This window comes from Nerophis ophidion, linkage group LG06 (assembly GCF_033978795.1).
Source record: "Nerophis ophidion isolate RoL-2023_Sa linkage group LG06, RoL_Noph_v1.0, whole genome shotgun sequence".
Classification (NCBI taxonomy): Eukaryota; Metazoa; Chordata; class Actinopteri; order Syngnathiformes; family Syngnathidae; genus Nerophis; species Nerophis ophidion.
Window position 1 is genome coordinate 4,580,493 of NC_084616.1, and position 17,367 is coordinate 4,597,859.

Consider the following 17,367-nt stretch of genomic DNA (forward strand, 5'->3'; position numbering starts at 1 on the left):
ACCTACACCTACCCTAACCCAACCCTGTCCACCTACACCAACCCTAACTCTAAGTCAACCCTGTCCACCTACACCTACCCTAACTCTAACCCTTGCAGCAGATCACCAAATCATTGAGTCTATAGACTCTCGTGGCTCACCAAGCAGACTGCAAAGGTGGTGTCTGCAACATGCCAAGAGTCATGTGTTCACCTCCAGTCTCTGAGGTGTCTTTGACCCACGAGGAGGACATAGACCTTGGGCATCACCAAACACGTGAAGACGTGGTGAGGTTGCAATTACACAAGTTGACTCAGCCAAAAAGAATACTGGTCGAAGAGTTCAATGGGACCGAGGCAAGATCGTTCCAGACTTTGTGGGACTCCAATGACCCGGTTGTAAAGAACATTCAGCCAGACAAGAGATCTGGAAGGAAATGAAGCAAAAGACGATGCAGAGTCTTGGTTGAAGCACCAGGAGATGTTTGTCCCCGGGGTATTCAATCGATCGCAACTGGACTTTTGATTGGTTTGTCTTGGAAGACCTTTGGACTCTCAACTGAGTAGACTTCCTCAGTTCATGGTCATAGACTTAGATTGGTCACATTTAGTTTTAGATTGGTCACATCTAGTCTTGGACTTAGATTAGTCACATGTAGTCTTGGACTTAGATTGGTCACATTTAGTCTTAGGCTTAGATTGGTCACGTTTAGTCTTGGACCTAGATTGGTCACATCTAGTCCTAGACTTAGATTGGTCACATCTAGTCCTAGACTTAGATTAGTCACATCTAGTCCAGCGGCTGGTGCCAAAACCCCAAACATTCATACAGAAGTGTGTGCCTGGTCCAGGTTGGTTAGGCCCTATGTTAATGGTCTGTGTTACTTAAGTGGGGAAACAGAGACTTGGCTCGACAGCTCCTGAGTGCTGTGGTCTTCCACAGAGAAAGAAGAAGGTGTGATGGTTGTTCAGGAGATCAGAGATGCAGAAGAAGAGAAAAGACTTGCCCTCGCAGATTCGGGCAGTCCAAGCAAGGTTCGTAGACGGACTGGGAAAGTCTTGAATGGTGGACTAAATCATGGAATCTACTTTGGCGGATGGACTCTCTCTTCCCTTGTAAGATCTCCATAAGATGTGTAAACCTGAATGGTAGGAGATCTGTAGTTCCTGTGGTCAGAAGAGAACTCTGCAGTTTGTCCTGAGCACTTGCTGGCGTTACGTACTCATGAAGACACAACAACGTCCTCCCAGTCCTTGCAGAAAGTCTCTGGCTACATTTGGTAGCAAGACTTTCATTTCATCAGTCAGACAGGGACTTGATTCAAGACCTCACAGCTCAAACCTCTTTGAGAGAGGAGTCCTTCTTCAAGTCTGATCTGAGAACACAGGAAGTGCGATTGGACTGCTGACACCTGATCTTGTCTTATGGTCTGTGACTGCCAAAGAAGTCATCCTTGGCCAGTTGAGAGTACCCTGGGAAGACCACATTGAGGGCGCACATGAAAGGAAGCTAAGGAAGTAGCAGAGTCAGAGGTCAGAGGTCAGAAGGCCGGTATTCCTTTGGAGTTAGCTGCCGTGGGTTCCTGGCATTTGCTTTCCGGAAGTGGCTGCGAGATCTCGGCTTCTGCAGGACACAGATCAGGTCTGTCAGCAGGGCAGTGTCTGAAGCAGCAGAGACAGGGTCACCTCGGGTGTGGCCAAGGTTCTGAGCAGATAGTCTGGAAGTGGAAGACATTTGTATCTAAAACACTGCGGATGGATGTTAGCCGTGTCTTAAAGCAACTCTTCCTGAGGGTGTTTCAGTGTTAGAACTTCACTTTTATCTTGACTCTTTACACCAAAATGTGTCCATTCTCCCTTTTCTGTCCACACACTGTGTCTGCTTGTAAGTACTCTGTGTGCGTGCGCTGCCCAACATGCTCCTCTGCTTGTATAGTACCCTTTTTCATTCATTAGTACTGCGATACCGTACTAGTACTGGTATACCCTGTATATACATCTATACTGTATATATATATATATATATATATATATATATATATATATATATATATATATATATATATCCATCCATCCATTTCTACCGCTTATTCCCTTTTGGGGTCGCGGGGGGCTCTGGCGCCTGTCTCAGCTACAATCGGGCAGAAGGCGGGGTACACCCTGGACAAGTCGCCACCTCATCGCAGATATATATATATATATATATATATATATATATATATATATATATATATATGTGTGTGTTCATTTATTTATTTATTTATTTATTTTCTTTATAAGAATCACTTTTTAAAAAGACATCTCCAAGTAACCACGGAGCTGCTTTGACAAAGTTGAGGATTAATATAAGAAAAAAACGAATGGTGTTGAATCCAAAATGGATTGTGGAATGGGAACAAGATGGACTGGGAACAAGATGGAATGGGAACAGAATGGAATGAGAACAGAATGGAATGGGAACAAGATGGAATGGGAACAGGATTGAATGGGAAGAGGATGGAATGGGAACAGAATGGAATGGGAACAGAGTGGAATGGGAACAAGATGGAATGGGAACAGAATGGAATGGGAACAGAATGTAATGAGAACAGAATGGAATGGGAACAGGGTGGAATGGGAACAGGATTGAATGGGAAGAGGATGGAATGGGAACAGAATGGAATGGGAACAACATGGAATGGGAACAAGATGGAATGGGAACAGAATGGAATGGGAACAGAATGTAATGGGAACAGAGTGGAATGGGAACAACATGGAATGGGAACAAGATGGAATGGGAACAGAATGGAATGGGAACAGAATGTAATGGGAACAGAGTGGAATGGGAACAAGATGGAATGGGAACAGAATGGAATGGAATGGGAACAGAGTGGAATGGGAACAAGATGGACTGGGAACAGGATGGAATGGAATGGGAACAAGGTGTAATGGGAACAAGATGGAGATGTTTGGCTGCTAAACGATTGACAAACACTGAAAGCTTTTCTCTGCCTCAAAAAAAACATCTTTTAAAAAAGTAATTCTTGGAAAAATAAATACACTCTTACAAATAATGAATCAATTCCACCTCTGAATAAATATGAATCGCCATTTGAAAACTAACTAACTAACAACAAGGATTAACAGTACTCAAGTAGTGTGTGTGTGTGTGTGTGTGTGTGTGTGTGTGTGTGTGTGTGTGTGTGTGTGTGTGTGTGTTGCGGGCAGCTCCAGTCCTTCCTGCAGGTGCGAGTGTCCCAGGTGGGCGTGGACCCGTGCGGCGGCTCACAGTGCCAGGACGCCGGTGGCTGCATGGGCGTGGTCAAGGTGCGGGACACGCCCACACTGGTGGACTGCGGGACCAGCAGTCTGGTGTCCGTCACCGTGGAGACCGTGGCCGTCTGTACCTGTCCAGGTCGGGAGCTGACTCATCAGTCCTGCTCCTCGTATCCCACAAGCCCTTGCTTCAATGGCGGCGTGTGCGTGGACACCCAGCATGGCTACAGGTACCACAATGTCCCACAATGCACTTTGTTCCTCTTTTACACTTTTTTTCAACAGGTTGTAGGAAGAAGACGCCATTTTGTGTCTGTAGCTTTAATGCTAATGAGCATATGTGAGGACGCCATTTTGTGTCTGTAGCTTTAATGCTAATGAGCGCATGTGAGGACGCCATTTTGTGTCTGTAGCTTTAATGCTAATGAGCGCATGTGAGGACGCCATTTTGTGTCTGTAGCTTTAATGCTAATGAGCGTATGTGAGGACGCCATTTTGTGTCTGTAGCTTTAATGCTAATGAGCGCATGTGAGGACGCCATTTTGTGTCTGTAGCTTTAATGCTAATGAGCGCATGTGAGGACGCCATTTTGTGTCTGTAGCTTCAATGCTAATGAGCGCATGTGAGGACGCCATTTTGTGTCTGTAGCTTTAATGCTAATGAGCGTATGTGAGGACGCCATTTTGTGTCTGTAGCTTTAATGCTAATGAGCGCATGTGAGGACGCCATTTTGTGTCTGTAGCTTTAACGCTAATGACCGTATGTGTGTCTGTAGCTTATATGAATGAATGAATGAATGAATGAATGGATGACAGTTCTCATTGGGAAACACGTTTTAATGGCCAGAAAGATGTTATGTCAATGGAACTAATGTGTGAATGAATGAATTAATTATTAATTAATTAATGTTCTCATTTAAAATCACTTTTAGCATCCAGAAAGATGTTATATCAATAGAATTAATGTGTGAATGAATGAATGTATGAATGAATGAATGACAGTTCTCATTGGAAACACTTTTAGTGTTTATGAAAGATGTTATGTCATGAATCCATCCGACTATTGTGGCCGTCCATCAAAGTCGTTTGACTAATTGTTGAGTTGATCGAATAGTTTTTTCCCTTTTTTTTTGCGATAAAGACTCAAACACCAAAGTTAAAGAGTCAAATGTGGACAGACACCGACGTTAAAGAGTTAAAAATGGACAGACACCAAAGTTAAAGAGTCAAACAGGGACAGACACCAAAGTTAAAGAGTCAAACATGGACAGACACCAAAGTTAAAGAGTCAAACGTGGACAGACACCAAAGTTAAAGAATCAAACGTGGACAGACACCAAAGTTAAAGAGTCAAACATGGACAGACACCAAATTTAAAGAGTCAAACGTGGACAGACACCAAAGTTAAAGAGTCAAACGTGGACAGACACCAAAGTTAAAGAGTCAAACGTGGACAGACACCAAAGTTAAAGAGTCAAACATGGACAGACACCAAAGTTAAAGAGTCAAACGGGGACAGACACCAAAGTTAAAGAGTCAAACGTAGACAGACACCAAAGTTAAAGAGTCAAACGTGGACAGACACCAAAGTTAAAGAGTCAAACATGGACAGACACCAAAGTTAAAGAGTCAAACGGGGACGGAGACCAAAGTTAAAGAGTCAAACGGGGACAGACACCAAAGTTAAAGAGTCAAACGTGGACAGACACCAAAGTTAAAGAGTCAAACGTGGACAGACCCCAAAGTTAAAGAGTCAAACGTGGACAGACACCAAAGTTAAAGAGTCAAACGTGGACAGACACCAAAGTTAAAGAGTCAAACGGGGACAGACACCAAAGTTAAAGAGTCAAACGTGGACAGACACCAAAGTTAAAGAGTCAAACATGGACAGACACCAAAGTTAAAGAGTCAAACGGGGACAGACACCAAAGTTAAAGAGTCAAACGTGGACAGACACTAAAGTTAAAGAGTCAAACATTGACAGACACCAAAGTTAAAGAGTCAAACGTGGACAGACACCAAAGTTAAAGAGTCAAACGGGGACAGACACCAAAGTTAAAGAGTCAAACGTGGACAGACACCAAAGTTAAAGAGTCAAACGGGGACAGACACCAAAGTTAAAGAGTCAAACATGGACAGACACCAAAGTTAAAGAGTCAAACATGGACAGACACCAAAGTTAAAGAGTCAAACGGGGACAGACACCAAAGTTAAAGAGTCAAACGGGGACAGACACCAAAGTTAAAGAGTCAAACGGGGACAGACACCAAAGTTAAAGAGTCAAACATGGACAGACACCAAAGTTAAAGAGTCAAACGGGGACAGACACCAAAGTTAAAGAGTCAAACGTGGACAGACACCAAAGTTAAAGAGTCAAACGTGGACAGACACCAAAGTTAAAGAGTCAAACATGGACAGACACCAAAGTTAAAGAGTCAAACGGGGACAGACACCAAAGTTAAAGAGTCAAACGTGGACAGACACCAAAGTTAAAGAGTCAAACGTGGACAGACACCAAAGTTAAAGAGTCAAACATGGACAGACACCAAAGTTAAAGAGTCAAACGTGGACAGACACCAAAGTTAAAGAGTCAAACGTGGACAGACACCAAAGTTAAAGAGTCAAACGGGGACAGACACCAAAGTTAAAGAGTCAAACATGGACAGACACCAAAGTTAAAGAGTCAAACATGGACAGACACCAAAGTTAAAGAGTCAAACGTGGACAGACACCAAAGTTAAAGAGTCAAACGGGGACAGACACCAAAGTTAAAGAGTCAAACGTGGACAGACACCAAAGTTAAAGAGTCAAACGTGGACAGACACCAAAGTTAAAGAGTCAAACGGGGACAGACACCAAAGTTAAAGAGTCAAACGGGGACAGACACCAAAGTTGACTTTCCAAGGTAAGACAGTCTTTCAGGCGATCCCCGGGCAGAATATCAAGCACATTTCTTCTGAGCGTTGTGTCGGCCACAAAAGCTTCAAAGGCGTCAGTGGATGCTATTTAAATGAAGACTGCAGCAATAAACATTCACTGCTGGCGTTTATGCAGGAAGTTCCTTTGTCGCCCGTCAGTCTCGTCAACGCCAGCGGCCTCAGACTCTGCTCCTGCGGGACTTTCACATGCATTATGTCCACTGCATCTTTCATAGCCCACAATAGTCCTGTCGCTTCATGACCGAACTTCACAAAATGTTAGTTGGCTTCCAAACTCCGGGTGCTTAGTTGCAGTGGAACCTTCAGCTACTAACTTCATTGCTTCTGGAACCTGCTTCGCCAACAGAAACATTAAAATAGTGAAGCAGAGTCCTCCTTAAGAATCTACGTAAACATGATTAAGCCTGGGCAAAAGTCCATATTTGAGTCAAACAAATGCAGACACTAATATATATATATATATATATATATATATATATATATATATAAACACATAAATAGATACTGTGAGCATATACATCAAACCAACATAACAAGGGGGTAACAGTTTAGCAATCACTTTTTTATCCAAACACAACATTACTGCAATCTTCAATTGTTTGCTTAATTAATCCCCGTGGGAAAATTCAGATTTTCAACACAATCCTATTGAAGAGCAGACAAACAGTACAGAAAGACAGAACAGGAACGCTGACGGGTCAGCCAACTTCTGATTGTTATGATTGGAGGGAGTTGTGACAGCACAGTTCCAAAAGGGGGCAATAGGATCCTGTTCTGTCTCCCTGTAATGTTTGTCTGATCTTGAATGGGATTGTGCTGAGAATTTAAATTTTCCTGAAGGAATAAATAAAGTACAATCTAATATAATATAATCTATTGATCTATGTATTTGGTACATGTATATCAACAATATAGTATAATATATCATGAACAATATGATTAATAAACTATAGAATGGAGTGTTACTAAAATAAAGAGTGTGTATGGTGCTGACAAGTCCATGTGTATGGGTCTCTGCACATAGTCCACCTCACAAGTCCATGTGTATGGGTCTCTGCACATAGTCCACCTCACAAGTCCATGTGTATGGGTCTCTGCACATAGTCCACCTCACAAGTCCATGTGTATGGGTCTCTACACATAGTCCACCTCACAAGTCCATGTGTATGGGTCTCTGCACATAGTCCACCTCACAAGTCCATGTGTATGGGTCTCTGCACATAGTCCACCTCACAAGTCCATGTGTATGGGTCTCTGCACATAGTCCACCTCACAAGTCCATGTGTATGGGTCTCTGCACATAGTCCACCTCACAAGTCCATGTGTATGGGTCTCTGCACATAGTCCACCTCACAAGTCCATGTGTATGGGTCTCTGCACATAGTCCACCTCACAAGTCCATGTGTATGGGTCTCTACACATAGTCCACCTCACAAGTCCATGTGTATGGGTCTCTGCACATAGTCCACCTCACAAGTCCATGTGTATGGGTCTCTGCACATAGTCCACCTCACAAGTCCATGTGTATGGGTCTCTGCACATAGTCCACCTCACAAGTCCATGTGTATGGGTCTCTGCACATAGTCCACCTCACAAGTCCATGTGTATGGGTCTCTGCACATAGTCCACCTCACAAGTCCATGTGTATGGGTCTCTGCACATAGTCCACCTCACAAGTCCATGTGTATGGGTCTCTGCACATAGTCCACCTCACAAGTCCATGTGTATGGGTCTCTACACATAGTCCACCTCACAAGTCCATGTGTATGGGTCTCTGCACATAGTCCACCTCACAAGTCCATGTGTATGGGTCTCTGCACATAGTCCACCTCACAAGTCCATGTGTATGGGTCTCTGCACATAGTCCACCTCACAAGTCCATGTGTATGGGTCTCTGCACATAGTCCACCTCACAAGTCCATGTGTATGGGTCTCTGCACATAGTCCACCTCACAAGTCCATGTGTATGGGTCTCTGCACATAGTCCACCTCACAAGTCCATGTGTATGGGTCTCTGCACATAGTCCACCTCACAAGTCCATGTGTATGGGTCTCTACACATAGTCCACCTCACAAGTCCATGTGTATGGGTCTCTGCACATAGTCCACCTCACAAGTCCATGTGTATGGGTCTCTGCACATAGTCCACCTCACAAGTCCATGTGTATTGGTCTCTGCACATAGTCCACCTCACAAGTCCATGTGTATGGGTCTCTGCACATAGTCCACCTCACAAGTCCATGTGTATGGGTCTCTGCACATAGTCCACCTCACAAGTCCATGTGTATGGGTCTCTGCACATAGTCCACCTCACAAGTCCATGTGTATGGGTCTCTGCACATAGTCCACCTCACAAGTCCATGTGTATGGGTCTCTGCACATAGTCCACCTCACAAGTCCATGTGTATTGGTCTCTGCACATAGTCCACCTCACAAGTCCATGTGTATGGGTCTCTGCACATAGTCCACCTCACAAGTCCATGTGTATGGGTCTCTGCACATAGTCCACCTCACAAGTCCATGTGTATGGGTCCCTGCACAGGAAGTCCTGATCCCTGCCAAACGTTCTGGCCGCCTGCTCTGACTTTGTGTTTGTTGCTTTTCAAATTGTGCTTTAATTGATCATTTGGGAGTTGAGCCAAAGCAATAGTTTGCAAGCAGAAGCTCATTTGCATAGCGGGCCTGAAAGACTGAAATGTGGGACAAATAAGAGCTTGCTTTGCTCACTTGATTAGGGACAGCGGAGACACAACATCACACACATTTAACAACACGACAATGTTGTTCCCCTGGCTCGTCAGAAGTACTTGGATGAAAGTAATGAAGATCATGTGGAAAGTAATTCTTCTTGCCAGACAATTGCAACCAACCAGCAACATAAAAGACAACAAAACAAAATGCCCGACACATTTTTTACATTTGGGGAACTACTGCACTTGAATATTTGTTGAAGTGCAGTTTTGTGAGGTTTGTTTGTTTCTGCATTTGTTTACTTGTTTAGGAGCATTCAGTTGTTGACCTCCCGATTACAAAAGTAAACACACGGCAGTCATAAGCAGGAAGTTTATTACCTGGGGAAGGTTTGTTGTGGTCAACACTTTGCTGCTTCTAGAAGACCAACAAAGGAAGACACATGAGGAAATATGATGGAAAGACGCCAAAGGGGAGAAGAAAAAGAGAAGAGAGGAATAAAGAGGAGAAGGAAAGATGAAGGGAAGAAAAAGGAAAGGCTAAGGTAGGAAGAAGAAAAAGGAGAAGAAGAAGAAGGGAAGAGGGAAAGAAGTTTCCAGAAGACATATTCAGCGTGACGGCAAGCAGACGAGTCAGCAGTCCCACCGCGGGAGAAAATAGACAGGAAGAGTTGGAGGAAAGTTGCGTGGGCGGGAAAACCAGACGAGCCTGAAAAGAAAAGTGAAAGTAAAAAAGAGAGATAGGAAGTGGAAAGGAGAGCATGAAAGACAGAAACATGAAGAAGAAAAGATGATGTCACCACTTATTATTATTATGGGTCTGCTGCAAGGCCAGCAGCCTCAATTCCTCTCACGCGTAATACCAGACCAACCCCCCACATATGTCATACAACCCCCCACATATGTCATACAACCCCCACATATGTCATACAACCCCCCACATATGTCATACAACCCCCACATATGTCATACAACCCCCCACATATGTCATACAACCCCCACATATGTCATACAACCCCCCACATATGTCATACAACCCCCCACATATGTCATACAACCCCCACATATGTCATACAACCCCCCACATATGTCATACAACCCCCACATATGTCATACAACCCCCACATATGTCATACAACCCCCACATATGTCATACAACCCCCCACATATGTCATACAACCCCCACATATGTCATACAACCCCCACATATGTCATACAACCCCCCACATATGTCATACAACCCCCCACATATGTCATACAACCCCCCACATATGTCATACAACCCCCACATATGTCATACAACCCCCACATATGTCATACAACCCCCCACATATGTCATACAACCCCCACATATGTCATACAACCCCCACATATGTCATACAACCCCCCACATATGTCATACAACCCCCACATATGTCATACAACCCCCCACATATGTCATACAACCCCCCACATATGTCATACAACCCCCCACATATGTCATATAACCCCCCACATATGTCATACAACCCCCACATATGTTGACGCTATTCACAAATAAACAAAAACTGGGCCAATTGACTGGGTACATACTCATGTCACCTATGAACATGTTGTGTATGTTCTCCAGTGGTGTTGTGGTTTTACTCATGTCACCTATGAACATGTTGTGTATGTTCTCCAGTGGTGTTGTGGTTTTACTCATGTCACCTATGAACATGTTGTGTATGTTCTCCAGGGGTGTTGTGCTTTTACTCATGTCACCTATGAACATGTTGTGTATGTTCTCCAGTGGTGTTGTGGTTTTACTCATGTCACCTATGAACATGTTGTGTATGTTCTCCAGTGGTGTTGTGGTTTTACTCATGTCACCTATGAACATGTTGTGTATGTTCTCCAGTGGTGTTGTGGTTTTACTCATGTCACCTATGAACATGTTGTGTATGTTCTCCAGTGGTGTTGTGGTTTTACTCATGTCACCTATGAACATGTTGTGTATGTTCTCCAGTGGTGTTGTGGTTTTACTCATGTCACCTATGAACATGTTGTGTATGTTCTCCAGTGGTGTTGTGGTTTTACTCATGTCACCTATGAACATGTTGTGTATGTTCTCCAGTGGTGTTGTGGTTTTACTCATGTCACCTATGAACATGTTGTGTATGTTCTCCAGTGGTGTTGTGGTTTTACTCATGTCACCTATGAACATGTTGTGTATGTTCTCCAGTGGTGTTGTGGTTTTACTCATGTCACCTATGAACATGTTGTGTATGTTCTCCAGTGGTGTTGTGGTTTTACTCATGTCACCTATGAACATGTTGTGTATGTTCTCCAGTGGTGTTGTGGTTTTACTCATGTCACCTATGAACATGTTGTGTATGTTCTCCAGTGGTGTTGTGGTTTTACTCATGTCACCTATGAACATGTTGTGTATGTTCTCCAGTGGTGTTGTGGTTTTACTCATGTCACCTATGAACATGTTGTGTATGTTCTCCAGTGGTGTTGTGCTTTTAATGAAACATTTTTCTTCATCGAGATAAAACAAGGGGCGTGAAATGAAGTCAATCAGGAATTAGTTTGTACCTAAGGTTTTAGCCCCTGTTCTCGCCTTGCCAGGTGCCAGTGTCCGGCCCAGTTCCAGGGTCCCGAGTGCCAGCAGAACAAGCACAGTTTCCATGGCAACGGCTATGCCTGGTTCCCTCCCATGATGCCTTGCTTCGACAGCCACATCTCGCTGGACTTCATCACCAAGGAACCTGATGGACTCTTGTTCTACAGCGGACCTTTGGCACAGGCCTGGGACCACCAGGACTTCATGGCCCTAGGTGTGTGTGTGTGTGTGTGTGTGTGTGTGTGTGTGTGTGTGTGTGTGTGTGTGTGTGTGTGTGTGTGTGTGTGTGTGTGTGTGTGTGTGTGTGTGTGTGTGTGTGTGTGTGTGTGTGTGTGTGTGTGTGTGTGTGTGTGTGTGTGTGTGTGTGCACGTACATATCACTTTGCAAGTCCTCACGCGAGCTAAATAACACATAAATAGTGAGGATGAGTGTTGATAGATCACACTGCGTGTGCTGAATCGTGTTATTTGCATCTTGTGAGTAATGTGGGCGTGTCAGAGTGTAATCTTGTGAGCAATGTGGGCGTGTCAGAGTGTAATCTTGTGAGTAATGTGGGCGTGTCAGAGTGTAATCTTGTGAGTAATGTGGGCGTGTCAGAGTGTAATCTTGTGAGTAATGTGGGCGTGTCAGAGTGTAATCTTGTGAGCAATGTGGGCGTGTCAGAGTGTAATCTTGTGAGTAATGTGGGCGTGTCAGAGTGTAATCTTGTGAGTAATGTGGGCGTGTCAGAGTGTAATCTTGTGAGCAATGTGGGCGTGTCAGAGTGTAATCTTGTGAGTAATGTGGGCGTGTCAGAGTGTAATCTTGTGAGTAATGTGGGCGTGTCAGAGTGTAATCTTGTGAGCAATGTGGGCGTGTCAGAGTGTAATCTTGTGAGTAATGTGGGCGTGTCAGAGTGTAATCTTGTGAGTAATGTGGGCGTGTCAGAGTGTAATCTTGTGAGCAATGTGGGCGTGTCAGAGTGTAATCTTGTGAGTAATGTGGGCGTGTCAGAGTGTAATCTTGTGAGCAATGTGGGCGTGTCAGAGTGTAATCTTGTGAGTAATGTGGGCGTGTCAGAGTGTAATCTTTTGAGCAATGTGGGCGTGTCAGAGTGTAATCTTGTGAGTAATGTGGGCGTGTCAGAGTGTAATCTTGTGAGCAATGTGGGCGTGTCAGAGTGTAATCTTGTGAGTAATGTGGGCGTGTCAGAGTGTAATCTTGTGAGTAATGTGGGCGTGTCAGAGTGTAATCTTGTGAGTAATGTGGGCGTGTCAGAGTGTAATCTTGTGAGCAATGTGGGCGTGTCAGAGTGTAATCTTGTGAGTAATGTGGGCGTGTCAGAGTGTAATCTTGTGAGTAATGTGGGCGTGTCAGAGTGTAATCTTGTGAGCAATGTGGGCGTGTCAGAGTGTAATCTTGTGAGTAATGTGGGCGTGTCAGAGTGTAATCTTGTGAGTAATGTGGGCGTGTCAGAGTGTAATCTTGTGAGCAATGTGGGCGTGTCAGAGTGTAATCTTGTGAGTAATGTGGGCGTGTCAGAGTGTAATCTTGTGAGTAATGTGGGCGTGTCAGAGTGTAATCTTGTGAGCAATGTGGGCGTGTCAGAGTGTAATCTTGTGAGTAATGTGGGCGTGTCAGAGTGTAATCTTGTGAGCAATGTGGGCGTGTCAGAGTGTAATCTTGTGAGTAATGTGGGCGTGTCAGAGTGTAATCTTTTGAGCAATGTGGGCGTGTCAGAGTGTAATCTTGTGAGTAATGTGGGCGTGTCAGAGTGTAATCTTGTGAGCAATGTGGGCGTGTCAGAGTGTAATCTTGTGAGTAATGTGGGCGTGTCAGAGTGTAATCTTGTGAGCAATGTGGGCGTGTCAGAGTGTAATCTTGTGAGTAATGTGGGCGTGTCAGAGTGTAATCTTGTGAGCAATGTGGGCGTGTCAGAGTGTAATCTTGTGAGTAATGTGGGCGTGTCAGAGTGTAATCTTGTGAGTAATGTGGGCGTGTCAGAGTGTAATCTTGTGAGTAATGTGGGCATGTCAGAGTGTAATCTTGTGAGCAATGTGGGCGTGTCAGAGTGTAATCTTGTGAGTAATGTGGGCGTGTCAGAGTGTAATCTTGTGAGCAATGTGGGCGTGTCAGAGTGTAATCTTGTGAGTAATGTGGGCGTGTCAGAGTGTAATCTTGTGAGCAATGTGGGCGTGTCAGAGTGTAATCTTGTGAGTAATGTGGGCGTGTCAGAGTGTAATCTTGTGAGTAATGTGGGCGTGTCAGAGTGTAATCTTGTGAGTAATGTGGGCGTGTCAGAGTGTAATCTTGTGAGCAATGTGGGCGTGTCAGAGTGTAATCTTGTGAGTAATGTGGGCGTGTCAGAGTGTAATCTTGTGAGCAATGTGGGCGTGTCAGAGTGTAATCTTGTGAGTAATGTGGGCGTGTCAGAGTGTAATCTTGTGAGTAATGTGGGCGTGTCAGAGTGTAATCTTGTGAGTAATGTGGGCATGTCAGAGTGTAATCTTGTGAGCAATGTGGGCGTGTCAGAGTGTAATCTTGTGAGTAATGTGGGCGTGTCAGAGTGTAATCTTGTGAGCAATGTGGGCGTGTCAGAGTGTAATCTTGTGAGTAATGTGGGCGTGTCAGAGTGTAATCTTGTGAGCAATGTGGGCGTGTCAGAGTGTAATCTTGTGAGTAATGTGGGCGTGTCAGAGTGTAATCTTGTGAGTAATGTGGGCGTGTCAGAGTGTAATCTTGTGAGTAATGTGGGCGTGTCAGAGTGTAATCTTGTGAGCAATGTGGGCGTGTCAGAGTGTAATCTTGTGAGCAATGTGGGCGTGTCAGAGTGTAATCTTGTGAGTAATGTGGGCGTGTCAGAGTGTAATCTTGTGAGCAATGTGGGCGTGTCAGAGTGTAATCTTGTGAGTAATGTGGGCGTGTCAGAGTGTAATCTTGTGAGCAATGTGGGCGTGTCAGAGTGTAATCTTGTGAGTAATGTGGGCGTGTCAGAGTGTAATCTTGTGAGTAATGTGGGCGTGTCAGAGTGTAATCTTGTGAGTAATGTGGGCGTGTCAGAGTGTAATCTTGTGAGCAATGTGGGCGTGTCAGAGTGTAATCTTGTGAGTAATGTGGGCGTGTCAGAGTGTAATCTTGTGAGCAATGTGGGCGTGTCAGAGTGTAATCTTGTGAGTAATGTGGGCGTGTCAGAGTGTAATCTTGTGAGCAATATGGGCGTGTCAGAGTGTAATCTTGTGAGTAATGTGGGCGTGTCAGAGTGTAATCTTGTGAGTAATGTGGGCGTGTCAGAGTGTAATTCTTCTGCTCACCAATCAGCCTCAATGCTCTGTGCTCACAAGTCTAGTAGATCATCTTTGAAGTTTGCAGCAGTTTTAGTACACGCTAACAACCATTGTTTGCAGCAGTTTTAGTACACGCTAACAACCATTGTTCAAGTGAATAGTCCTCTCTCGCCCGCAGAGATCGTGGAGGGAACGCCAACACTGAAAGTCAAGCGAGGCTCGGGCACGGTGGTGCTGCAGTTGCCTAGCAACGTCAAGGTGGCGGACAGGCGCTGGCACCGACTTGATGTGCGCAGCAACAGCCAGGTGAGAGACAGACACCTGTGCAGCTTGCTGACACCTGGCCTGATTGGTGGAGAGGACAAGACAGGTCATGATCCTCCATCACTGCAACACATTGCTGGACACCTGGTTGCCATGGCGACAGGCAGCAGGTGGATTCATGTCTGATGTTTGGTCAACTTCTTCTTCCTGTTAACCTTTACTATGTTGTTTATGCAAATGTGCTCATTTGCATATCATTAACATGTTCCACCTGATCTCCATCTAGGGAGCGAGGACAAACGGCATTTTCCACCTTGTTTCAACTTATTGATTATATTGCAGAATCGAGTCTCCATCTAGGGAGCGAGGACAAATTACATGTTTCACCTTGTTTCAACTTATTGATTATACTGACGAATTAAGTCTTCATCTAGAGAGCGAGGACAATTTTCATGTTTCACCTCATTTCAACTTATTGATTATACTAGAGAATTATGTGTCCATCTAGGGAGCGAGGACAAATCTCAATTTTCACCATGTTTAAACCTACTGATTATACTGAAGAATCAAGTGTCCATTTAGGGAGCGAGGACAAATCTCATTTTTCACCTCATTTCAACTTATTGATTATACTAGTGAATTATGTGTCCATCTAGGGAGCGAGGACAAATCTCAATTTTCACCATGTTCAAACCTACTGATTATACTGAAGAATCAAGTGTCCATTTAGGGAGCGAGGACAAATGTCATTTTTCACCATCCATCCATCCATCCATTTTCTACCGCTTATTCCCTTTCGGGGTCGCGGGGGTGCGCTGGCGCCTATCTCAGCTACAATCGGGCGGAAGGCGGGGTACACCCTGGACAAGTCGCCACCTCAATTTAATAATTATATTGAAAAATCAAGTCTTCATCTAAGGAACGAGGACAAATATCATTTTTCACCTCATTTCAACTTATTGATTATACTAGAGAATCAAGTGTCCATCTAGGGAGCGAGGACAAATCTCAATTTTCACCATGTTTAAACCTACTGATTATACTGAAGAATCAAGTCTCCATCCGTCTAGGGAGCAAGGACAATTTTCATTTTTCACCATGTTTCAATTTAAAGATTATATTGAAGACCCAAGTCCCCATCTAGGGAGCGAGAACAAATGTCATTTTTCACCATCTTTCAACTTTTTGATTGTATTGCAGAATCAAGTCTCCATCTAGGGAGTGAGGACAAATGTCATGTTTCACCATGTTTCAACTTATTGATTATATTGAAAAATCAAGTCTCCATCTAGGGAGCGAGGACAAATGACATTTTTCACCATGTTTAAACTTATTGATTGTACTGAAAAATCAAGTCTTCATTTAGGGAGCAAGGACAAATGTCATTTTTTCACCATGTTTAAACCTACTGATTATACTGAAGAATCAAGTCTTCATTTAGGGAGCGAGGACGAATGTCATTTTTCACCATGTTTCAATTTAATAATTATATTGAAGGATCAAGTGTCCATGTAAGGAGCGAGGAAAAATATCATTTTTCACCTCATTTCAACTTATTGATTATACTAGAGAATTAAGTGTCCATCTAGGGAGCGAGGACAAATCTCAATTTTCACCATGTTTAAACCTATTGATTATATTGAAAAATCAAGTCTCCATATAGGGAGTGAGGACAAATGTCATTTTTCACCATGTTTACACTTATTGATTATACTGACAAATCAAGTCTCCATCTAGGGAGCGAGGACAATTTTCATTTTTCACCATGTTTAAACTTATTGATTATATTGAAAAATCAAGTCTTTATCTAGGGAGTGAGGACACATGTCATTTTTCACCATGTTTCAACTTATTGATTATATTAAAAAAATCAAGTCTCCATCTAGGGAGCGAGGACAAATTATATTTTTCACCATGTTTCAACTTAATAATTATATTGAAGAATCAAGTATCCCTCTAAGAAATGAGGATAAATGTCATTTTTCACCTTGTGTCCATCTAGGGAGTGAGGACAAATTAAATGTTTCACCATGTTTGAACTTATTGATAATACTGAAGAATCAAGTTTTCATCTAGGGAGCGAGGAAGAATTACATTTTTCACCATGTTTAAACCTATTGATTATACTAAAAAATCAGGTCTCCATCTAGGGAGCGACGACAAATGACATTTTTCATTACGCTTCAACTTATTGATTATACTGAAGAATTAAGTCTTTATCCAGGGAGTGAGGACAATTTTCATTTTTCACCATGTTTCAACTTAAAGATTATATTGAAGAATTAAGTCTCCATCTAGGGAGCGAGGACAAATGTCATATTGCACCATGTTTCAACTTACTGATTGTAATGAAGAATCAAGTCTCCTCCTAGGGAGCGAGGACAAATGTCA

The 17,367-nt window shown here is 43.6% G+C and overlaps 1 protein-coding gene across 1 annotated transcript in view; it reads left to right on the top strand.

The window, feature by feature from the left end:
• Positions 1-17,367, top strand: part of LOC133553990 (neural-cadherin-like) — a 129,079-nt gene that overhangs the window by 74,285 nt on the left and 37,427 nt on the right. Inside the window, exons 20-22 of the mRNA XM_061902315.1 lie at positions 3,186-3,463; positions 11,454-11,662; positions 14,891-15,018. Coding sequence (XP_061758299.1) covers positions 3,186-3,463; positions 11,454-11,662; positions 14,891-15,018 — 615 coding nt within the window. The remainder of the gene's footprint in view (positions 1-3,185; positions 3,464-11,453; positions 11,663-14,890; positions 15,019-17,367) is intronic.